At 41.2% G+C, this 24,066-nt stretch overlaps 3 protein-coding genes across 6 annotated transcripts; 2 read left to right on the top strand and 1 right to left on the bottom strand.

Moving 5' to 3' along the window:
* The first annotated feature begins 504 nt into the window (after positions 1–504).
* On the top strand, positions 505–8,722 carry LOC133166715 (atrial natriuretic peptide receptor 2-like). 2 transcript variants are annotated; one of them, XM_061296916.1, is made up of 22 exons: positions 505–712; positions 834–966; positions 1,933–2,056; positions 2,395–2,499; positions 2,593–2,695; positions 2,879–3,024; positions 3,133–3,205; positions 3,290–3,434; positions 4,468–4,554; positions 4,640–4,783; positions 5,079–5,200; positions 5,273–5,417; positions 5,661–5,709; positions 5,791–5,898; positions 6,038–6,157; positions 6,238–6,331; positions 6,408–6,495; positions 6,571–6,710; positions 6,970–7,122; positions 7,202–7,300; positions 7,801–7,892; positions 8,279–8,722. In XM_061296916.1, the coding sequence occupies exons 1-22, from the start codon at positions 520–522 to the stop codon at positions 8,387–8,389; spliced, it is 2,574 nt and encodes an 857-aa protein (XP_061152900.1). In that variant the 5' UTR covers positions 505–519; the 3' UTR covers positions 8,390–8,722. The 2 variants fall into 2 exon arrangements, with proteins under 2 accessions (XP_061152900.1, XP_061152901.1); XM_061296917.1 differs by lacking the exons at positions 505–712; positions 834–966 and adding an exon at positions 989–1,756.
* Positions 8,723–9,260: 538 nt separating this feature from the next.
* Positions 9,261–15,174, top strand: LOC133166732 (afadin- and alpha-actinin-binding protein-like). 3 transcript variants are annotated; one of them, XM_061296953.1, is made up of 13 exons: positions 9,261–9,420; positions 10,942–11,099; positions 11,216–11,419; positions 11,857–11,967; positions 12,156–12,291; positions 12,365–12,440; positions 12,513–12,693; positions 12,935–13,076; positions 13,282–13,397; positions 13,466–13,630; positions 13,726–13,843; positions 14,139–14,270; positions 14,354–15,174. In XM_061296953.1, exons 2-12 carry the CDS (start codon positions 10,992–10,994, stop codon positions 14,249–14,251), a joined length of 1,470 nt encoding a protein of 489 aa, XP_061152937.1. In that variant the 5' UTR covers positions 9,261–9,420; positions 10,942–10,991; the 3' UTR covers positions 14,252–14,270; positions 14,354–15,174. The 3 variants fall into 3 exon arrangements, with proteins under 3 accessions (XP_061152937.1, XP_061152935.1, XP_061152936.1); XM_061296951.1 differs by having other exon boundaries at positions 13,463–13,630; XM_061296952.1 differs by lacking the exon at positions 9,261–9,420 and adding an exon at positions 9,503–9,804 and having other exon boundaries at positions 13,463–13,630.
* A 391-nt stretch (positions 15,175–15,565) lies between these two features.
* Positions 15,566–23,575, bottom strand: LOC133166760 (vitellogenin-1-like). Its single transcript, XM_061296994.1, is given in 35 exon segments — positions 15,566–15,730; positions 15,806–15,967; positions 16,044–16,209; positions 16,293–16,387; positions 16,481–16,575; positions 16,652–16,832; positions 16,907–17,030; positions 17,100–17,235; positions 17,304–17,446; positions 17,526–17,732; positions 17,817–17,885; positions 17,958–17,999; positions 18,071–18,331; positions 18,333–18,586; positions 18,664–18,871; positions 18,948–19,080; positions 19,155–19,340; positions 19,417–19,510; positions 19,598–19,784; positions 19,853–19,972; positions 20,055–20,156; positions 20,231–20,355; positions 20,425–20,522; positions 20,594–20,811; positions 20,925–21,143; positions 21,229–21,354; positions 21,433–21,598; positions 21,674–21,831; positions 21,920–22,070; positions 22,151–22,299; positions 22,377–22,538; positions 22,615–22,866; positions 22,952–23,103; positions 23,272–23,289; positions 23,514–23,575. Coding segments are annotated over 35 exon segments (5,097 nt in total). The 5' UTR covers positions 23,554–23,575; the 3' UTR covers positions 15,566–15,632.
* Between the last annotated feature and the right edge of the window lie 491 nt (positions 23,576–24,066).

The raw sequence follows: 24,066 nt of genomic DNA, 5'->3' as shown, positions 1-24,066 counted from the left end.
GAGAACTTTAAACACGATGAAATAAGCTCTGGTAAGAAATAGGCTCCTCCTACCTTCTACAACATGTAGTGCTACATTATATTTACTATTTATTAAAAGTTAATACAGATGGATGCTTAAGCTTTATTCTGATTAAAGTTGATTATAGACAACACACACAGACACACTTCAATAACTCAAGTTGATGACTGAATGTTGATTGGAGAGCCACTTGTTCTGATTGGACAATTGGGGGCATGAAATAGGTGGGTTAATATGGAGAAGGTCATGCACGCAAATGTAAGGTCACTACCTCAGTCAGTTATCTGATGGTCCATAAAGACTCCAGACTTGACCATGGCTCTGTGGACAGCAGCATCCGTCTTCCTGGCTTTCTTTTTGGTGAGTCCTCACTCTCTGCAGAATTTGTTGGATCAGCACTTTTAATATTGTTTAGTGGATTTCGTATTCAATTGTATACCTTTTTCACATTCAAACTCACACTTAATTGGAGTCGGCACGCACCTACCACTGCCAGTGATGATTGGCGGTCAGTTTAGACAGTCTGCTTTTTTGCAGATGTCAGCAACGATAGATGAACGGTGTTGTTGCTGTGTCGCACATATAAAATTGTTTGCACAGGGTGTTCATTGTTGGCATGATCTGGACAACACTGAGTACGACTGTTGGCCAAGCAACAATCCAAATGAATACAACATGATAAGCTGCGGTGGTATGTAATATTTATGAATATTATTTTGATGTACCAACTTTTGTTAGAACATTCAGGCAGCCTACCACAATAGAAAATACTTAAATACAACAAATAAGCCGTATGTATTTGTCACATGTAGGTCTGGAGATGGCTTGGGTGCAGCGCCCCCCGGAGAAAGTCACCAACGGGGAGGAATTCAATGTTTCGTATACAGTCGTAGCCTCAGATTCTTTCTACGACTACGCTGTTAGGAACAAGATTTTCCAGTTCAGGTGAGTGGAACATTTGGAATCTTGAAATTCTGCCGTGCCCAGATTGTTCACATGCATAGACACACACGTGCACCCTCATGCAGGGGCACACCGCAAAGGTCAGGGATTAGGGTTTTTTTCTCGTAGGGAATTTTTGAATGTACAATAGGTTGAATTAACTCGAATGACTTAAGTCAAGTACAACATGAAGATGATTGACATGCCAGGTCATACTTTGTAATATTATTTTAAATGTAAAAATCAGGTAACCACGGTGAAATGAAAAGTAATAAAATACGTATTTGAATTGGCACTCAGCATTCTGTGGTTTAATGCATTCATGTGAAGGGGGCTGATAGCGTTAGTTTTTTTTATTCTTTTTTTAATACAATATTTAATGCTAAGTACTGATTCAGTAGAAATTATAGTATATAAATGAAATGGGTGGATAGATGGATGGATGCATAGATGGATGCATAGATGGATGCATAGATGATGAGAAGCCCAGTTCTTGACGTGGTGAAGGAAAGAACTAAGCCTTACTCTACCTACACCAGTAATTAGGCATGATTGACGAAGTTGAGTCAACTCTCAGTCACCAGCCAGTCAGATGTGCTGGGAGCATTTCAACCGAAAGGCTCGGTTACACCAGACTGCCCACCAAGGCTCAGAGCAGTCTGCCAAATTACCAAACAGGCAAAACAAGGTTAGCATATGGAACTGGCACGAAAATCCAGATGTGCCAGTTTGTATGCTTGTTGCGCCATCTACGACTATCGAGCCCGAGACGTGACCAGGAAGATGATTCAAAGTAATTCGCATCGCCTTTCATTTCAATTGTGATGGTTTATAATTGTCAGTTTGTGTTGTGACGTTGCAGTCAGAATGAAGGGTGACTGACTGACTGACTGACTGACTGACTGACTGACTGACTGACTGACTGACTGATTGACTGATTGATTGATTGATTCTCCCTTTTAAATCCAGTGATGCTGCAGACGCGAAGAGGTTCTGTCATGAGCATGAGTGTCCATCCAACTGGAACAACGCTAATGAACTCAATTGTTGCGTGCATCACGCCAACATCCACTCGTGTCCTCTGGGTCTCATGGTCAGTGTTGCACAATACAACCTTTAGTGCCAAGTTCAAGATTCAAGAATTTTTATTCGCTATGTTTGGGCGTGCCAAACAAGGAATTTGACTTCGGTACATCACAGCCTCTGTTCAACATTTAGGTGACTAACAACACTCAGGACATGTGGAAAATGACAAATATTCTCAGATATCCCCTTATCTTAAACTCCCAGGAGGGCAAGGAAAAATTGAAAGTATTTCACTCATAGAAATTTCAGAGCTGGTAAAATAATCTGTCAGATGCAGAAAAGTTATAAAACATTTATTAAAACATTGAATTGAAATTAAAAGTGATTGAAGCTGTCGCTTTACAGAAACAAGGTGGGATCTGTGGGCCGTGGATTCCACATGATGGTAAAATAGTCACTCATACGGTGTCCAAAGCTGGCAAGATAAGCCAGAAGTACTGGACGTCAAAGGTGAGAATTCACGGCTGTTTGGATTATATGGGAGAGTTCACTCTTATTTATAAATGATTTTTTTTTTTGGCCATTGACACAATTTCCATGCAGGTGGTGCTGATCCACGTGGGCGTCACTTCAGTTATAGCTCATATCAAAATAGGACAAATGCACGCGGCATTGGAATCCAAAGTGCTTGTTGTTAGTGCTCAAGGTCAGTCTGCATTGTGCTACGTGCTTGCTAATACTTCTGCATTGCAGCCTTGATCAGATAAACGCATATTTACACCAAAGTACAAACCTGATAAACCAAAACGAATGCAATCTCTTACAATGGAATAATCAAGATTCCAGTAATACTGATGATTCAGCTTGTTCATTTACGTCAATGCTCCAGTGTGTGGGGATGATGTCTGTGAGTTGGAGGAGAGCTGTCTCAACTGTCCTGCAGACTGCGGCATCTGCCCCATGTCCATGGCCATCAAGTTGTCCATCGGTCTCCCCGTCGCACTTTTCAGCGCCGGATTTATCTTAACCATGGTGGTGAGTGCGAATGGGTGTGTCTGAATGTGAGACTCCCAACACAAATGTTTACACACAGATTTGCAAGGCCTAAATAGGTACTATTTGTCTTCATTTCCTTCCCTGCAGTGGCTTCAGTACCAGAAACAGAAGATGTTTTGGGATGAAAGCTGGATCATTGACTATAAGAGTATAATATTTGGTAAAAATGCCACAAACGAGGTGTAAAAGTGCATGAATGGTTTTACTAGGCGAGTAGTTATAACCGAAACTACTTATATTGCAGGCAGAGTGTGCGGTACAGACTTTGGCAGCACAGCCAGCCCCCAGCATGTGAAGAGCACTTCAAATATCAGTCAGTTGACTGACATAACCATATGCACCGGCGTCAACACCTTCTTCAAGCAGGGCTTCATCCAGCCTGGCATCTAGTAAGACAATGAGGATAGCACTCAGTACAGGGTAGACCTCCGCCAAAGTTGAACCTGGAGACAGTCACTTGGTGGCGACTGAGTCAGATGGATGTACCACTACACCAGGGGTGTCAAACTCATTTTTTTCACGGGCCGCATTCTAGTCATGGCTTCTTTCGGAGGGCCATTATGACAGTCAACCCAAATAAATGTATGAGCACCTCATATTATATACAGTAAAAGCTATAAAACAAACTGACAAATAACTCGTTTCAAATCAGACGAGTAAAAACTGGTCAAATATATAAAAAAAGAAGATATTAAAAGTGAAGACAATTTGCAATTCTAGTAATTACACATGAATTTGATGCACAATTTGTCTTCGCGGGCCACATAAAATGATGTGGCAAGCCATATCTGGTCCCCGGGCCTTGAGTTTGACACCTGTGCACTACACTATCAGTTACCAAGTTAACTCCAAGTCCAACATAATAATAATAAAAAAAGAAAACCATACAATTGAATATCAACTCAAAATCAAACCCAACTTCTGTAGGTTATCTTGATTGTTTTTTTTTAGTCGGCATTTACCAGCTTTACTTGGCTCAAGACAGGTTTCTATCATTTGTATTCAGAATGCAAAGCCAAAAGAGAAATTTAATTCCTCAAACTTTTTTATGCAGTTTTATTTTGGGTAACCGATGATAATCAAAGCGATACCTCTCGCCCACACGCCTTTGTACATAGAAATGGTAATTAAATATGGTTTAATTAATTTTAATGAGGTTTCGTGACAACAATTGAATAAGAAGCCAGCACCTTTTTTTTTTTTAGCTAATTCAACTTCCTTCTTATTTTACAAAAAGATACATGTAAAGTTAATTGAAGACTACAAGTTGTCCAAAAATGTGAATGTTTTTTTTGTCTATTTTCTTTTGTGTCTAAAATCTGGCTGGACATGATTTTAATGTAAGAGACATTTTTATTCCATGGGAACTGCACTCATACTTGACAAGTAATCCTATTTTTTCCCCCAATATTTTCCCATTAGTGATGGCAGAACAGTTGCAGTTAAACACATCCAAAAGAAACACTTTGCTCTGTCTAAAGGTATCAGGAAGGAGGTGAATGAGGTCAGGTGAGGGATATCACCTGTGACATAATGAATGTGGATTTATTTTTCCAATTAGCAACACACAAAAGGTTTATTCATCCCTTTGTAGACAACTGGACCATCCAAATCTCTGCAAGTTTATTGGGGGCTCCATTGAGGTTCCGTATGTGAGCATCATCACGGAACATTGCCCCAAAGGAAGCCTGTCTGATGTCCTACTCAATGATGATATTCCAATCAACTGGGGCTTTAGGTAAGGAAACCTCACATGTATGTCTCCTCAAAAAAAATTTAATCTATCCAATAATACAACAAAATACCCCCCAAAAAAGACAGATTTCAGAGGGAATAGTGCCCTCCCCCCCCCCTAGCGCCGGCACTGTCCAAGAACTGTAACTAATATTTACCCATCTTGTTTTGGGTAAAAAAAAATAAGCAACTGAAATGCAATCATAGCGCAATACACTACTGCCAACCACAACAAAAATATTTGCAAACTGAGAATTATGTTGATAACGACACTATAAATGTAATGCAATGCTTCACAGACTGTCCTTTGCCACCGACATTGCCCGTGGGATGTCCTACCTGCACCAACACAAGATGTTTCATGGTAGACTTCACTCCAGAAACTGTGTTATTGATGATCGCTGGGTTTGCAAGATCTCTGGTAAAGTTGACAACAAACAAAATATAATGCATAGTGCAACATGAGAACTAATTTCATGTTCTTCCTGTCTAGATTACGGTCTTACACTTTACAGAAAGGAGGACTTTGATGCAGTCAGTAATGGGTTCACTTGTGGCGATGTCAATCGCATCTACTGTGCTCCAGAGGTTCTTCTGGGAAGTAGCTCGACTATGACGCCAGCGGCAGACGTCTACAGGTTACTGCTTGATTTTAAACATGCACTGTGGGTCAACGCTAACTCAACGCTGGGTTCAAAAGGGCCCAAGCCAAAGTTATTATCAGCATTTTTTTTGAGAGGTTGTAATGTTGAAATGAGACTTCCATGTAGTTCATAAATAATTCATGATGGAAACATTTGATCGTGAATTTGTTCCATTTCCATTATTGTCTACGAAAGAAAGTTTTCAACTGTATTTCCCTTTTCTGTTCTTCCTTTCAGTTATGCCATGATCCTGGTTGAGATAGCTACTCGCTCTGACCTTATTTCAGTGAGTATATGGTGGATGCGTCTTTTTTTTCTTTGGATCATGACCTTGATTTGTAATGAGCAGTTGTCTTGATGATGACAGGACCAGGCGGAGGGAACCACAATGGACATCATATGGCGTCCTCCTCTACCTGAACTCAAAGCAGGAAAAAACGATGGGGACTGCCCCAGTCAAGAAGACTACTGTGAAGTGTGTTACACCAGAGCACTCTCACTTTTTTGGAGCTGTTTGAGTGAAAGTATCAGGAGTCAAATCCATGAAATCAACTGTGCAAGTGTACCTAATGCCGTGTCCTTTGACAACAGACACTGGTTTAACTCTTTTGCAGCTTATCAAAAAGTGTTGGTCTCACAACCTCATCACAAGGCCCACGTTTGAGCAAGTCAAGAAGATGCTCGACAAGATGAACCCGCATAAAGTTAGCCCCGTGGACATGATGATGAGCCTGGTATGTTTCTCTTCACGCTGATGAATAAAATCTAATATAAATCGGCTAGATATTATGACATCAATGTTAATAATCTATAGATGGAGAAGTATAGCAAACATCTGGAGGCTATAGTAGCTGAGAGAACACAGGACCTTCTTCAAGAGAAACAGAAAACTGATCGTTTGTTATACAGTAAGTGTATAAGCATTCCAATCAACCCAAATCACAGACACTCTTCAAGTTCCAACATCATTTCTTTCCTCTGCAGGCATGTTACCAAAGCCAATTGCCGATGACCTCCGCCAAGGCCAAACTGCAGAGGCGCAGAGCTACTCAAATGCTACTGTCTACTTCAGGTTGGTTGTAAATATTCTATTCAATGTTTTTTCTCGAGAGAGCTTACTGCATGTACCTTTGGTTCTTTGTGACAGTGACATTGTAGGCTTCACCCAACTGTCGGGGGCAAGCACACCCCATCAGGTTGTGAACTTCCTCAACCAGCTCTACACCACCTTTGATGACATCATTGACAATTATGACGTTTACAAAGTGGAGACCATTGGCGACGCTTGTAAGTGATGAATCACCACATACACTCCAGTCATAAAAGAAAAAAACAAAATAGTGTCATATTGTACTTCTAAAGCACAATGAGTTTGTCATTTGGTGGTAATGTTTTATATCTTTGACTCGGGATGCACAAATGATCTCCTGCTCTACACTTGTCTCTCAAATGTGAGACGTAAATACAGCATTTGAAAAAATATATATAGAAATGAGATTTTCCTTTCTATTCTTTTACTGCCCCTAACAATGGCTGGCTGACCCAGACATGGTGGTCTCAGGAGTTCCCCAAGAAAATGGCATAAATCACGCTGGGGAGATAGCCAGCATGGGCTTGGATCTGGTCAGTGTTTGCAAGACGTTCAAGATTCCCCACAAGCCCGACACACAGCTGAAGATACGTGCAGGCATCCACTCGGGTACTTTTTAAGCGCAACTACCTCTACTGTATTATTTTACAAGATACAAAGCTTATAGTGTGGGGGTATGTTCTTTCAGGACCTGTCGTAGCTGGTGTGGTTGGAACCAAAATGCCTCGTTACTGCCTATTTGGAGACACCGTCAACACAGCATCGCGGATGGAATCAACAAGTGAAGGTACAAAAGGATTAAGAAGATAAAAAGCTTTTCATAGTCAAAGCACAAACAGTATTGTTGGATGAGAGAAGCACCTTAAAGGGGACGTGCTTGTTTTTTTACAAATCACATGTATCTTTCCATCAAAGGTCTCCAAGGGTCATATAGCACACTTAACGCATGCTATCTCTTGTATTTAATTATCCTGTTTGAGAGGGTGGGCCAGTTTCATGTAACTAAACTAATACTGATGGCCCAAAGGTAAGTATGGGTTTTATTTGTACATGATCAGAGGTGGAAATTGGGGATATAACAAGCAAACTTGCAGCTTCTATTTGCAAAACTAGTGCCCAGAGTGTAGAAACACAGTTTGCCTACTAATCTTCTAAGAACCACCACAGAAATTGCATACAACGTTGCACTCCCCACCCCCCTTTATTTTAGTTTATCCGGATACAGCAGCTGCATTTACATTGTTCTATGTGCTCAAATGGACGCATGTTTTTTGTCCTCTTTGAAAGCTTTGAAGATCCAAGTGAGTGGGGCCACAGCTGACCTGCTTCATATGTTGAAAGGATACGTTCTAACTTGCAGAGGGACACTGAATGTGAAGGTAATAAGGGTGCTTAAATTCTAAATAAATAAATTAAATTAAAAAATAAATAAATACATACATAAATAAATAAATAAAGGCACACTTGAAGGTATCAACCTGTCTAATTTGGAAGCAAAAAATAATGTAATTTTGTAAATTCATTGTGATGAGATAATAAATGTTGGGTGTGTCCTTCATTTCCTATGCTCGTAACCTTAGAACTGAGGGGGAAGGGTCTTCTCCATTCACTGATGTTTTAGCTCAGGCATGACCTCAGCTGCTTGCTGCATGCTCCCCACCCCTTTCCAGCTTGCCTTCATTAAGAGAATTGCTTTATTTAAAATTCAGAGGTACATGCTGCCCATGCATCCTCTCTGAACTTGTCATATTTTTGATTTCATCAGGGCAAAGGTGAGATGAAAACCTGGTGGCTCGAGGCCAAACTCGACAAGTGCGCGGATCCATTGCTCAGCGCATCAGAGTTGACAGGAGGTCCCGCCCCAGTTAGTGACTGAAGCTGGCCAACATTTCCAAGATGTGAACCATGTGCAATGATGTTGTGTTGTGCAATTGCTGTGTCAGAAATGATCTACAGACAATTATGCTCATTCAGCAAGATGTTCATTATTGTAGACTGTGATTTCCTGCACTGCATCATACATTCATGATGAGCGTAAAAATATAGATATATTTATATCTAGCCTCCTATTTATCTGCTGCGTTACTGAACAAGTGTTACCAATGTTATAGCGTTGGTCTCGGTTACCAGGCTAGTACACTACTACCATGACAAAGTAATTAACACATTATTGAATTAAAAACTCCTGTTACGTCAGGATTGCAAAATATTTATTCAAGTGTATTAATTTCTGACGTGTATAGTCCTGTGTACAGCAGTTTAAAAACAGTTTAGATTATGTTGAACCAATTATACAATTATATAGTATTTATTTATTTATTTATTTATTTATTTATTTATTTATTTATTTATTTATTTATTTATTTATTTATTTATTTATTTATTTATTTATTTATTTATTTATTTTAACAGCTGTATATAGTGTAGTAATAATAATAATAATAATAATAATAATAATAATAATAATAATAATAATAAAAAAGACCATTTGCGTGCGTTTACGGGCAGTCGGAGAAATCAACGGCAACAAAAAAAATTACATCCAGCCTAGTTAAGACCATACCAAAGACTATAAAAATGGGACCCATTGCCTCCCTGCGTGTGTGACGATCATTGGGACTTAAAAAAAAAAAAAAAAAAAAATTAAAAAAATTTTTTTTTTTTTTTGTACCCATGTATAATGCGCACCCCAGATTTTAGGACAATAAATTAGTTAAATTTTGCGCACTATACACGGAAAAAAACGGTAGTGGCTCTACAGAAGGCTCAATCCATGAGCCAATCCAAACAGTTGTTGTACGTTGCTTAGCGACATGTCAGCCAATCCGCGTGTTTTTTTGCTTTGCGTGCTATTATTTGGAGCCACTCGACTGCTGGGCTGTTGAAGCGAGAGACATTTGGCGTCTCGTAAGTATCGCACCCCGATTTGATTCATTTTCTCGCGGTTAAAGCATTTATAACAAGCGTCAATTTGAATCGTCAATTTGAATCAATATCGAATTACGTTAATAAAACGTCGAGAATTTGGGCCGATCGTACCGGACGCGACACCGACACCTGCCCACACGACCTCACTCAAATTACCCTTAAAAGTTACAAATAACACAATTTGTGATGATTGCACAATGATGAGTAGTTACCTCATGTTTGTTCCCTCGTATTAAAGCACGTCATGGTTATGACACAGTCTGATTCAATAGATTGCGTCGCATTTGTTACCTTCATCGTAGTTTCATCTTTACCAGTTCACGATTGTGAATGAGAATAAACAACATTCACTTGACCTATAAGGTAAATGTAAAAACTGTACTTTGTGCTGTTGTTTAGATTGCTGTGCATTTAAAATACTTCACAATTTAACATTGTCTTGCGGAAATATGAATTAACCTACAGTGACCCCTCACTGTGAACTATTGAGCAATTGTAGGGATTTTGTTTTCCAGAAAGGACACCTGACAAATGAAACGAATCTTTAGTGAGTGGGAATTATTGAGTGTGTTGTTGTGCAGATAAGTCACCATACTGCCTGTCTGGGATTAGCCTTATCAGCTAAACAAAAGAGCATTGAGATAAGATGCTTCTCCCAACCTGTGAGCTGTTAAATCGTTCACCTGCACTGACAATGCTTTCAAAAACATATTAGAAAATGCTTTTCCAAATGCTTTCCCATCGATTTTGATTGATTCTTATGCAATGGCTGGTGAATTTGTAGTTCTGTTTTATCCCTCCTGACCACCAGACACAGTGCTTCAATCTCTGGATTATCACTCTTGTGCTCATCTTGACTAGCTGTAAATTAGAATCATCAAATTGTGTAGTAAATTTGTCTGCATGAAACTACTGTTGAATTTATGAGCTCTGGTCAATTCTGTATGACAGTATGAAGCTTTCAAACTAAACTTAACATCAAACAGCAGCTTTTGAAGTCTTTGTTGTATTGTTTCACATATATTGTATTGTTTCACATAAATTTGTGTCGCAAAATGCAATTTACAAGATGTGAAAACACTCGCGTCCTCTTAAATTTGTTTCCACAAGGACGCTACTGTCATGGATTATGATGCGTCATAATCAGCCCACCAATAAATTAATGTAGATCAGTCACCTCGATTTTGTCAACCGCTTTCATGTGCTTCTTTTCTAGCCAAGAACCAATTATAGGCTGTTAAGTCTATTATTAGCCTGTGCGTGCGTCTACATTTGCCAGCAGTTACCTCAATTGCTTTAACAATGGAATTTATGATAGAAACAATATACGTTCTGTAATGTTCTGTAAACCAGTTGTGTTCAGATTTATACATTTTTAATTTTCTCCGACAAAATAATGATCAGAGGAAACTGTTTAAAATTATTTTAAGTACCAATTCAAGCTATTGTGAAACTTGCTTCGCATGCACGCTATGTATCTAACAGACATTCTTTCTTCAGATGACAACGACGTTTGCAGCAGCCCTGTCAGATGTCAAACACTTTGCTTGATGGGCCAATTGGACCAGTCACCGTTGCCTCTGCACAGAAAGTCCCACATGTTCACAAACTTCTGCACTGAGCACAACGTGCCAGAATGTATAACACATATCAATCAGGTTGGTGACATCTGATTGAGATGAGCAAAAAGACAGTACATTGGGATTAGCTTCTTACATTTTCACAAATTGTTGTATAGTAGTGTAAAATTAATTTGGGTTCCTCCATTTCACAGGAGTTGTTATCACTGGGGCTTCCACCAGTGTGGACGCAGTCGGGCGGCAGCTCGGACATGAACATCGTCTTGGTTCTCAACTGCATGTACGACCTGCTTCAGCTGCATCGCAGAGACCTCCAAACAGTGGAGAACATGGAGATGGAGCAGTTGAAATCCAGCAACAATGTGGACTCACTGCAGCTCACCATCACGCGTTTAAAGGTGATTCTTAAACCTAAAGTGGGTTCCCACCTACTCTCTGCTGCTGGTTTAACGCAGTAGCACACCTCGAGCTCTACACCTCCCAATGAAAAAAAAATCATCAAACAACAAAACACGTCCTTGACATTGACTGTTTTCATTCGAACTAACGACTTCAGTCATTCTTTCTATTTAATGACATAGCTCACAACATTTGAGCGTATTGTTTTGTTTTATTTTTGATGACCTAATTATTTATGTTAACTGTTCATGATTTTGAATGGAATTTCCAATTTCATATGTTGAAGCGTTCGGATCACTAGTCAAGTCTGTTCTTCTGAAGTGCACACACTTGTCGTGCCGAAAGCAAGATGTGTTAGGACTGTATTTAATTAACCATGTTAGAATTCACAACTTTTCTTTCAATTTCCTCTCGTAATACTATGTTGCTTTTATAGGAGCAGATTGAAGTTGTCAAAAGAGAAAACACCGGGCTTCTTGAACAGGGACGACAGCTCCAGCTGAAAGTGAAGACTTTGCAGAATGGCTTGAAAAACGACAAGGAAGAGGTGCTTTAAGACTCTTTTGAACGACATGTGCAGCCGTCTGAACAAAACACAACACTCAAGTCTTGTAAATCCCTTCCGTACTGTATTTGCAACCAGTTATGCAGCACTGAATGTGAAAGCCAGAAAGTACATTAAAAGTCACATGGCAAATCAACACCCGTTGACCACGTCCAATTTATATGTTTCAGATTCACAAGCTGCAGAACATCGTCTCCAGTCGGGCCAGCCAGTACAATCACGAGATGAAGAGGAAAGAGAGGGAGTTTAACAAACTGAAAGAGAGACTCAATCAGCTCCTGGTCGACAAAAAGGAGAAGAGACTTGGTTCGATATCTTGATTTGCACCATCACTGTATAGCTAAGCAATGTGCGGAAGATGACTTTGTGTCGCTTTTAGGTATTGATGTATCAAACAAACTCGAAAGAGCGGATGGCAGGCGGAGCCTTTGGAAGACCGAGAAGACGCAAGCAAAGTAAGTTGCATTGTTAACACCAAACAGCCAGTCAAAGATTTTGCATTTGATGAGTCGTGTGTTTCACTGCAGGCACGAGGGGGATATGTACAAAACTCTGCTAGGGGACTATGAGAGCAGGCAGAGGGACCTACTGCTAGAAAATGCTGAGTTGAGAAAAGTTTTGAAGCAGATGAAAAAAGAAATGATGGGCATTCTCAGTTCCAGGAGGTCAACTGGCAAAGGGGACAAACAGGACAATAGTACTTTAGAAGTAAGTTAAAAAAAAAAAAAAAAAAAACAACTTTCTTTTTATGGCACTTTTCACAACAAAGAATGATAATAATACTAACAATGAAAGCAGTATATTAAAGAAATTAATTATTGATACTACCACCTATACATAATTGTTCTTTATTGTAGGTGAGTCTGGAATGAATCCCCATAATTAATTGGTATACTGTCTATTGATCACTAAACTGGATTGACAGAAGAGGATGGTTTTGTTTCTACAGGTGGACTCAGATGTGGAAGAAGGGATTGATTCCTGTCAGAGTGTGGAGCTGCTTAGTGTTCAGACCCGGGAGAAGCTGACCAACAGTGTTGGACGTCAGTGGAGAAGACTAAAGAACCACATGGAGAGACTGGACAGCCGAGGTAGTTGCAGTCTTCTTGACTGTTTCAACAAAATTCCTGGTTGGATACTGTAAACGCTGAACTCAAGCAAGCCAAAGCAAAGAATCTGACCATGAAAATGGAGCTCCCCTTCTTTGCATACTGTTTTTCTTTCTAATAGAGAGGCTGTTAAAAGATTTGGGTTCAAGTATCACAACTGAGCATCTTTTGTCATTAACTTCGACAGATTACAGCGAAGACATTGATAATGGTCCTCAGGAAACATCCAATGAAATGGACAAACTAAGACTCGAGGTTCGGCAGTGTAAAGACTACATTCAGGAACAGCAGCACCTCCTGCAGGTAAGACATGACACTGTGTTGCGGGATTGTCAAACGATCTCTAAATGCCCCGTTTCTTCTGGTAGCAGAAACTCGGCGCTCACTGTGTGCCGTCGTCTATGCTGGGCGACTGCCATACGTTCCAAGAGAAGGATAGTCTCCGAGACGAGCGGAAGAACTTGGAGGACCAAAAGAAGAGCTTCGAGAGGGAGAGGAGGAATTTCACAGAGGCACCAATTCACCTGAGTCAAGAGGTGATTACAAGAAGTGGCACCAAAATGCTTATTGATGTAGAATCATGCTGAGCACGCTTATTTTGCTATCCTGTTTATTTATCTTGTGCTCTCAGAGAAAGGCCTTTGAGGAAGATCGTGCCATTTGGCTCAAACACCAGATTTTAAACTTAAGCCCTTTTGCTGACTCCAAGAAACCACAGAGGTCAAAGTCGCAATGCGCCTTTCACATATGTGAGTCTCTTTTGCCTTCACTGCACATGTTGCTGATTACTCTGGTGTGCATGTGGTGTGTGCGTACGTATATGTATGTACTTATACGAGTACGTGTACGAATGTATGCATATATATGTTTATGTACGTATATGCATATAGGTGTATATATGTATGTTTGTATGTATGGATAAAACAAAAATGTTATGGTATACAACATTTGGAACTTTGATTTTCCAAAATCATTGTCACCCCTGCTATGCCCACCTTTTCAAACGGAACCAATAAGGCAATTTTTTCCTGATCTCTTCATTAGCTGAAACAGAATCCAGTAGAGCATTGCTTCCAGAAAGGTACAGCACCTCCCCCACCCTTGGACAGGCACCAAGTGTAGCATCCTCCACATCAGACCTGCTTCACACACACTAAGCTTCATTTGTGAAAACAGGTAAACCTGATGCAGATTTTAATATTGGATGGTAGAATCTCCCCAAGTGAGTGGCTTGTGATGGTTGATGGTCTGACTTTCAGCTCGACCAAACCCGAGGAAAGTGAAGATGCGGGTGACACCAGCTTCTTAGCGGCGAAGCACAAATGGGGGATCAGCGGTAGCGACCATAGCAACCTCACGCTCTCATGGGAGCATGGCTCAATCGGAGAAGTTAATCAATAAGGACCAATCACAATGTTCACTCACTGACTCGTGCTTAGGAGTCTCTTAGCTAAAATTAATTCCAAAGTATTTACTCCTAGGGAAACATGTATGTATGTGTACGTACGTGTATTGATTTCAAAGGAATTTTGCAGGACTTGGTTCGCTTTTTTTTTTTCCACATTCAGATTATTTCCGTATAGATTTTATAGAGAAATGTTTTCTTTTGTACTTTTGTGTTAAGATATCAAAGCCCTGACTCCCAAGGAGGTACACAGTACAAGAACGAATTCTGTGTTAACGAGTGTCATTTCAACAAGAAAGTTTAAGACTATCAAGCGGATGCTGATGTTGCAGATTTCCGGAGTGGAATGTCGATATAATATTGATTATTTTATGTTTCAGTTAGTCCAATTAAGGATTGAACACCCTAGACTTGCGGATATGAAAGTAACTTTTTTTTTTGTCTGATGGACGAGACTATTTTTCATCATCAGATATTTGACTAAAAATATGTGGAGTTAAAAGGCTATGCAAGTATCAAAGCAATGGCTAACAAAATGTCTATGGCTAAGATATAGATATCATAAGAGTACATTGGAAACTAAATTAGGAAAAAAACAAGATATGCTTTGAGAAAACATGATCAGGTTGTTTCGCCCAAAATGAAAAAAATAAAAGGCTGCAGTCTTATGAACCACTTGCTGACTTTTCCTTTTGCATCCAGTGATGGGCACTAATTGGTATACATGATTCTACATGCGGTATTTATTAGTTAGTATAGTTATATAGTTTTTTTTAATTAACTTCTAACCCTGAGCCTAGTTTTAAAGTACAAATGGTCATTAAATAACTGATATAAGTCCTTGTGAATTTAGATGCTGCATAATACCAGTAGCAAGTCTAGATATGATACCCCTTGTAGTATGATTTCCTTTTTGTAAAATGTGTGCAGTGTTTTCTTAAGATTATCTTCATACCTTAGTTTGTATTACATGTCTTGTTTGGTATTAATTCGATTCATTGTCGAAAGAGTTAGATATGCATTTATGAAACCATGTTTGCAATTTAACGACTCCACAGCAGCAAGATCGTTTTGAGATGCAGTTTATTTAATATTACATTCAGAACTTCGAGACGAAGTGAGACTAAAGATCTTTATGCGCACTTAGTGCAGCTGCAAGCAAGGTGGGCTTGGGTTGTTTCCTTCCTATCCACGCTGTAGTTGTAGAAGTCCTGGGGGATCATGGTGCGGTCTGTGTACACAAGATGAGAACATTATGAGAAAATGCTTTATTCTTCAGCGGCTTCATCATTTGTTAAGTACTCACCAGCTGGCTGACAGTGGAAGCCAACGGTGACGGGCGTGGTCTTGACCGGGGAGCAGCCATCCAGACAACGCAGCACAGGCTCAACAGAGAAACATTTGGTCTCCTGGCCCTGGACATTCATACGCTTGTCCAGCTGCACAGGCTTAAGCTTCATGCGACACTCTGGAAAGAAGTGAAAGTTCCAAAGTAAGGCAAATTCCTTTCCTTCCAATGGAATGTTTTATGTATTGTGTCTTACGTGTGGTGTCCTGGCAGCTTTCGGCTGGCAGAACCCAGGAATGAGCAAAGCTGGTTGGGTTCTTTGTCACACGTCCGTTGGAATTGCGGTATTCCTGTCTTTGCTCCCCATCAGCCTTTCCACAAAGTCCACAAGTCTGTCCCTTAATCCAGTCCACAACTCTAATCTGCATGGAAACATGGAGTCAACCATTCAGTCAGTCACCTGGAAAACAAATCTGGTGATCATCAATTAAAGGTGAGCCTTTACCTTCCAAGACTCCTTGTTATAGAAGACTTCCTGAAGTCCCAGGCCTGGGGCGTAGACAGAGATGCCATCTTCATTCGGTCTGATCTCAATCTTAGCTGGGAGAAAAAAGAAAACAATTGAGAATTTCTTTGTGTTGAAAGGACTTTTACAGCAGTGTGACACATTTAAGGGTAATAATGGTGAGTAACCTGTTGGGTGCTGATACGGCAGATTGCTAGTGGGCACCTCTCTTCCGTTAACCTTCACGACCACATTGCTGTCCTTCAGGTACAAGTCGATATCACTGAAAAAGTAGAGTAATATATTTTTTTATTTTTTGCATTATGATTGAAGTTCGACGTCTTCTTGTTTCAACTTACATGTCAGCGATTTTAACGTTAATGTGGTTGCGCACAGTGTCATCCTTCCTCAGCAAGACCATGAACTTCATCTCCTCACTGCAGTCCTGAGCCAGAACTTGGTAGCAATATTGAGGCATCTCATTCTTGAACCTCCTGTCGTTGAAGGTGATCACTGTGTCCCCGCTCAAGCTACATTCAGCTGGAACAGAAGAAGAGAAAGCAGTTGAGTGCACAATTAATTGCGGCTAAAATGCTTTAGTTGCTGTTTACTACCTGCGGCAGCCTTGGAGACCAAATAACGGACTTTATCAGCCAGGTCATCAAAAGGTGTGAGTCCTGTCATCTCATCCAGGGGCAGAGCAAGGGGGAGACGCAAAGCCAGTTTATAGATGCTGCGCTGTAAACAGAATCGTAAAATTGTTAGGAATGGTCATTTGAAACAAGTCCAGAAGTGTATTGTTCATACTGTTGGTGTCTTGAAGATCAGATCCAGGGTTCTTTCAGATGTGGCAGCCACTGTGAAGGACAACTGCTTGACGCTGTTGTCGTCCTTTCCTCGAATGAAGCTGTCCATTACGTAATCGGGAATGTAGGTATATGCTCTGTGTTGGAAGATTTGAGTACAGTTAACACAACATTCAGCTGTTGTGTTGAAATTGAGCTAGCATACTTCTTGGCATAGCGTTTGAAGGTAGATGGTAGTTCGTTCCATGTCATTCTGAGGCGAGCTGCTGGGCTTGGACCAAGAAGACCGGTTTCAGCGGTGACTGTCACGTCATATTGTTTGCATGCCTCACCCCAAGCCAGTTTAGCCTTTTGAGACACATAGCTATCATGTAGCAGTTGATGAAGATTTTTAAATTGGCAAGGTGAGAATGGTAAATTGTCTCACTGTGACTTTGTGCTTGCTGAGCACAACACCATCAGCGCAGACCCTCCAGTTGCTCTCAGCAGCCAGGGTAGCCAGGATAATCTGAAGTCGAGCATTAGTCTTGTCTGCGTAGCCAGTGATTTGGTATCCCTGGAGCTTGCCGTCGGTCCTCACAGCTTGCAGGATGACAACAAAGGCAGGAGCAGTGGCAGTGCTGAGGAATTTGTTCTAGAAGAAGATAAAACAAAAGATTAGCCAAAAGATTTGAAGTACTATGAATGATCATTCTGTTCTAAAAGATCTAGTTGCAACCTTGTTGTAGATGGCCTCAAAGCTGGAGGCGCTGCTTCTGCTCTTCTGAGAAAATCCATTAGCTTGGGACTGCAACAAGATGAGAATGTCAAAATGAAACCCGCACCTTCATCAACGTGACCAAGCACCATGCGAACATACCTTCTTGTGGTCCCTCTCGAAGGTGCGCTTGAGGTTAATTCGCTGTGAAGAAGATAATTCAGAGACTCTGTAGTTGTCCGCCCAAACCAAAAAGTCTGTTTTGGCAAACTTACCGCCGAGATGTGACGACTGGAACGGGAGGAACTAGAGCTTGCGCTGAAGAGGGATTCCAGACTAGATGCAGAGCTGCTTCTAGTAGACCCGCTGTGTCTGCTGTTCCTTCTGCTGCTGCGGACGTTGTGTTTCCTGCCGTGTCTGCTGCTGCTGCTGCTGCTGCTGCTTTTGCTGCTGCTTTGCTGCTGCTGCTGCTGCTGCTGCTGCTGCTGCTGCTTGCTGCTGCTGCTGCTGCTTGCTGCTGCTGCTGCTGCTTTTGCTGCCGCTGCTGCTTTTGCTGCTGCTGCTGCTTCTGCTGCTTCTGCTGCTGCTGCTGCTCTTTGAAGATGAGGAGGACTTGCTTGAAGAAGAGGAGGAAGATGTGCCATTCAGAATTTTTTGGAGCCTCATCAAGACTGGTTTTGCCGTAGTGATGTCGTCATCTTCAATCAGACTGATCTTCTTGATGATCTTCTCTGCGGCCTTTGGTCCAACTTGAACCAACATCTCCAGTCTTTCAATGGATTCCTCTTCATCTGAGATTAACATGAAATGAGTTCATTTTTCCCCAAATCGATTCTAAGCGGGTTATTTTGAGAATTCTTTCACTTACTGCGCTTGACTGACAGTGAGGCAGAATGTTTTCCAGCCAATCGGTACAACAAAATGTCCCTGATAAAGGCAGCATTGGCCGTGGCAACCTTGACACAGCCCTTCAGTCCGGTTCCGTAAGCTTGGAAGCAGTACTTTTTAGAAAATGCACGGCTTCTGAAGGGTCTGGAATCTTCCATGTCATCTTCAATGGACTCTGAAGATGCACGCTATTTGAAAGGAAGACCGGTAAATGGCAGTCTATGTTTCAATAGATGTGTTCCTGTCTGATATTTAAAAGCTTACCACGCTAGCAGGCCAGGTCTTTGAGGCAAGGATCTCCCTAGAGTCTGGTTTCACGTAGTCGGTAGGAATAAGGGGAGTCCTTCTGGCATTAGGAATATCTTCAACGTTTCTCACCACAGCAATGCTCTCAACCCTGTCAAAGGATCACAATCTTGGTTATGTCAAATTGAATGCTGGAATGTGTTTAAAATGAAAGTCGATTCTTACTCGACAGCCACAATCTCTTCAGGTGCAGGAACAGGGAGAGCCGCAAATTTAAATTGACCCTCGTTGATGTCAAGTCTGGTTGAAATGGAGGCTGGTACAATGGCGGCGATCTTGGCTCTTGAGTAGACAGTAGCCTGGAGAATTTCGGTGTTCACTCCGATCACGGCAAACACGTTTGCAACAACGCTAGAAGGAGAAGACGCAATTCAAATGTGATGATCCAAAGGATGACGTTTGACTTCATTGTCAGATTGGTATGAACCTTGGTTTGACTTCGGCCATCAACTCAATCTTGGTCTTCAGGAGCTGGCGGAACTGGATGGGTTCCGGCAGAGCTGGAGTTGCGGTTGCCCTCACTACAAAAAAGTCATTTTGATTTTTTTTATCTTGGGTTGTAACTTCATCATCAACAACAGAAGTCGAGTTTGAAAGGTAGTACATACGTTTGAAAGATGCAACAGCCACAGCAGCAGTGTACAGGCTGAGCTCCATTGGGAATCCAGCAGTTGTTGGCATGATGCGCCTCACTTCGGTTGCCAGCACGGGCTTAGCAGCGTGGAAAGAAACTCCTGACAGCAGAGATTTGATGGCATCCCGACCAAGCTCCTGAACAGCCGGTCCATTGGCCAGCTGGGCAGAAAGAATTCATCTCAATGCAAAGTCATTGTAAGTCATTTGAGACTTGGTTCACTACTTACCGCGACAGCCTGTTTAACCAATTCCTGGTTGATGTCGGCGAAAGCAATTTCTTGTCCGAAGAACCTGACATAGACGGAGGCCAGTGGCTTGCTGTTGGGCAAGGCCCTCCAGTCAGCCAGCTGTTGCAGCCAAAATAAAACCCAACTTAGGACAGATCTTCATTGTATGGTATCTACTTTCTGAACGATATTGACGGCTTACAGCTTTGATGACACGCTTCATTTTAGTGATCCTGTTCACATCATCAGCCAAGGCATGGTTTTTCAGAAGAGCCTCCTGGAGTCCCTCAGTTCTTACTCCAACCTAGCAAATTGTCAATACTGTCAATCTGAAGTTTTACTCTAGTAATTCAAAGTCAGGCCATTTAAGAATATTACTTCAAGAACATCAGCAGCAGCTCCAGCAATGTAGGCACTGGTCTTAGCCACAATGGTTCTCGGCAGAACGGTGGCAGCGTCATTGATGTAGAAAGTACTGGCAACAGCTCCAAGCATCAAGGGGTCTGGGTAAATGCATTTAGTTAGCAGCAATAAGCAAAATGTTGGCACATTAAATACTATATGGTTCTTACTGCTGTAAAATTCCATCTGAATGGCTCTGCTGAAGCGGAAGCTCAGTCTGTCCAGTTTCCTGCCCAAAATCTTGACTCCGACGTTGCAAGCAGAGGCGCTGTAATAGAATTGCTAACATTAGTTTGTGCAAGACAAATCAGATCATGTGTGTCACGAGACGGCTTTTACATGGCAGCATGGTCGGGGGCGGTGCTTCTGGTCAGCGACTTCATGTGAGAGTAGGTGAAGCTGGCCACTTGCAAGTTTTCCTCCATCTTCACAAGGTTAGCAAGACTTGTCACCAAGCCCACCGGAGGCCGAGTCTCGAAGATAACGATGCATGAAAGCATGCGGAGCTCAGGGTGAAGAGACTTGTCCATGAAGAGCTGAAGAGCCAGTTCCTGGACCTAATTTAGGGTAGGGAGGTTTAAGTGGTTAGTTTAGATAATAATGAAACCTCCAGAGAAGACCTCAGGTATAGACAGCGCAGGAATGTGTGTTTGAAGCATTGCAGATATACCATGCGTGGTTCCTTCTTGGCGATGTTCCTCAATGCCATGATGGCTTCAGCGTGAACTCTGATGGGTAGGCTTTTAGCTGGGGTGCCATGAATGGGAAGGACCTTGGTGATTGGCTTCAGGCTCATTGGATGGCCAGCGTTACTCAACACCTTCAAAATGGAAATGATTTGCCATGTGTCGCTCTTGGAGATAGCTTCCGTAAGACGGTCGTGGATGGGCTGTTTGAGAAAAGGACAGGATTGATTTATCCCTGATTCAGAAATAGAATGAACTGGACAAAAAAAATATGCTAGGTCATTTCACCTTGACCAGCTCAAGAGGGCAGACAGTTCTGTTGGAACAATATTTTGAAATCATGGTACCATAGCCGAGCCATACAATCTCAGTCAGAGCTGGGTTCTTCCTGATTTTGACGTTGTCTCTCAAGCTCTGGAAGAAAACAGATCTTGGAATGTTTCTTATTCAATCAAAACACAACATTACGAGTGTGGGGGCCGTTTTACTCACCTCGTACAGCTCAATAACTTCCTTGTTGGCGGTCACCATATGAACAGAGGCAATCAAAGCTTGAGCAACCTCGTAAAGTCTGAGTTCATCAGACTCAAATTTCTGAATGATGAATCTCAGAGCAACAGGAGTTCCAACGGAAGGAAGCGCGTCCAAGATCCATTGCCTGGAAGATAATCATAGGTAAATTCCCTTTTGCCTTTTTTATTTTTATTTTTTTTTATTATTTATCAAAATTTACCTGTATGCAGGTTTTGTCTTGTGCTGGCTCCAGAGCATTTGGATATCTTCAAGTTTGGCCATACGAAGGAGTTGAATGAGCTCCAAAAATTTGAGAGGGGCATCGTCATGGACCCTCTCGACATTGTTGGTGACGATATGGTTCAGAACCTCGGCGATCTATAAAGAAATGAATGTATATCATTAAATGTGCTAAGAATCCAATTTGTAGATTTTGTTGATCTTCCCCAAATGTTTAATGACGTACCTGAGCTTGAAGGTTGGTGATTTTCACAAGCTGAAGGGGTGTTTGCAGCATCTCTCTGGAGAACTCGTACTGGAGGGATCCACGTTGACGATACTCAGCTTTCACGGGGACGATGGGACTATTCTGGACCTCGACGAAAACCAAACGTTGCCTTGGGAAGAGTGAGATAAAAAAAATTAATCACTGCTTGGTAGTTTTCTATTTTTGATAAAGGTCTTTTTTTTTTCATACTTGGTCTCCATCTGAGCAGCTCCATTCATCTCTTTGAAAGGTGTGAACTCAATCAGCTCATTGACGGACGCTTCCATGATCATGACACCTTTGGGAACGGTCTTCAGAACGTAGTTGTATGCAGCTCCTCCTTTGAAGTTCTTGGAATCCTGGAGGACAAACAGTATCCTTAGCACATCACCGTGTTTCTCTACCTATAATTATTATAAAGATTGATTATAGTTACCCGCTGACACTTGTGACACGTCTCAGTGTAGGCCAACCCGATGTCTCGCTGGATCCTTTCCTGGCAATGACTCAGATCCCTGGTCTTTGTCAGGAGGATGCGTTCAGCCTTTTCATCTTCATTGATGGCATAGAAAGTCTTGCACACACCCTGAGCTCCGGCCTTGGAACAACAAAAAAAAAAGGCATTTTATAATCTGCTGTGATATGAGACATATAAGCAATCGAAGTATGTTTACCTCCTGCATCTCGTAGACATTTGTTGTCTTTTTCACGTTGAGCTGCAGGACGTTCAGGATACCTCTGTAGATGTTCAGCACCATAACTGGGACTCCTTCGGGTGCAAACATCTTGCCGACAACACCGTTGGAGTACTCAAACTTGATGGGGATCATAAGCTGAGGCGCCAGGACTGAAGTCAGCTTGGTGGCCGGCGTGAAAGCATCCTTGGGCCAAACACCGCTGTACTCGAAGAACTCGGGTTCAGCAAGCTGCAGTTTCAGACACAGGTGTAAACCATTCTGCTTTTCTCTCCGAGGTGTTGCTTGAATATCATACTGCTCGGTTGTACTTCACCTTCAGCATGAACATGTTCTGGTCAGCGGCGCTGATCAAGACTTTGCTGCTCACTTTAAGTCCAGCTCTCGCCAATCCTTCCTCCGGTAGACCGCCAAGGAGCAGTGTCTCATATTTGTACACATAAGTCTTACCGGCAGCAAAGTCAGGGGCTAAAAAAGTCAACGTGGTTATTAGCACATGCACACTTTTCCATACATTAGAATTGGGTTTTGACAAAACAGCCTTTTTGGCTTTGCAATAAAACAAATGTATCAATGCATGCAAAAATGTTTTGGAAGTGAAAGGCATGACTTATTTGTGAAAATTGTTAAACTTACCGAAGTTATGCTGACAGGCTAAAAGGAATAGAACAGAAATGCACAATTAATTCTATAGTTAATCAAAATTTACTATTGGTCTAGAAATTCAAAAAAAATTTGTTATATTAAATTTGGTAATGAAATAGAAATTAAATATACTAAGAAACTCTGAGTTAGAACATTCCCTGATACAATGATAAAATATAAAAAAGAAATAACTGCATTCTTAAAAGAGAATGGAGAATAGGAATCAGACTTACCCGCAAGGGCCAGAGTCAGGGCAAGCACAACCACTCTCATGGCTGATGGGTCGTACTGATCTGCACTAACAGGTAGCCTTTTATAGCAAAAACTTGTGCTGGTCAGCTATTTACTTGGTCAAAGTCAAGCATCATTTGTAAATATTTGCTGTCTTTTTGATAATGTGCCATCAGAAGAAAATGCCACATTCATCCATCCATCTGTTATCTGAAGCGCTTATCCTCACCAGTGTCGCAGGGCACCAATGATTAATATAGTTACATTTATTCATGCCCAAGCTGAATTTTAATTAAAGCTCAATCATATTTATTAGACATCAATTATTGTTTTAACTGGAAATGACAGAATATATGTATAACGTATAATTCAATCTAATTATACATTATACTTTTTTTAATTGTTTTTTTTGTGTATTTTTTATTTTGTAGTGTATTTTGTTTTGCAAAATAATTCTCTTAATTAGTTTATTTTTTAACAGAGTATGAATAGACAAATTGTTTTAGTATCATTTTTACACAAATACACAAACTTAATCGGGGTCTCAAAAGATTT

Source organism: Syngnathus typhle, linkage group LG14, assembly GCF_033458585.1.
Source record: "Syngnathus typhle isolate RoL2023-S1 ecotype Sweden linkage group LG14, RoL_Styp_1.0, whole genome shotgun sequence".
In the NCBI taxonomy this organism is placed as follows: Eukaryota; Metazoa; Chordata; class Actinopteri; order Syngnathiformes; family Syngnathidae; genus Syngnathus; species Syngnathus typhle.
This window is presented reverse-complemented; position numbering and strand designations above follow the sequence as displayed.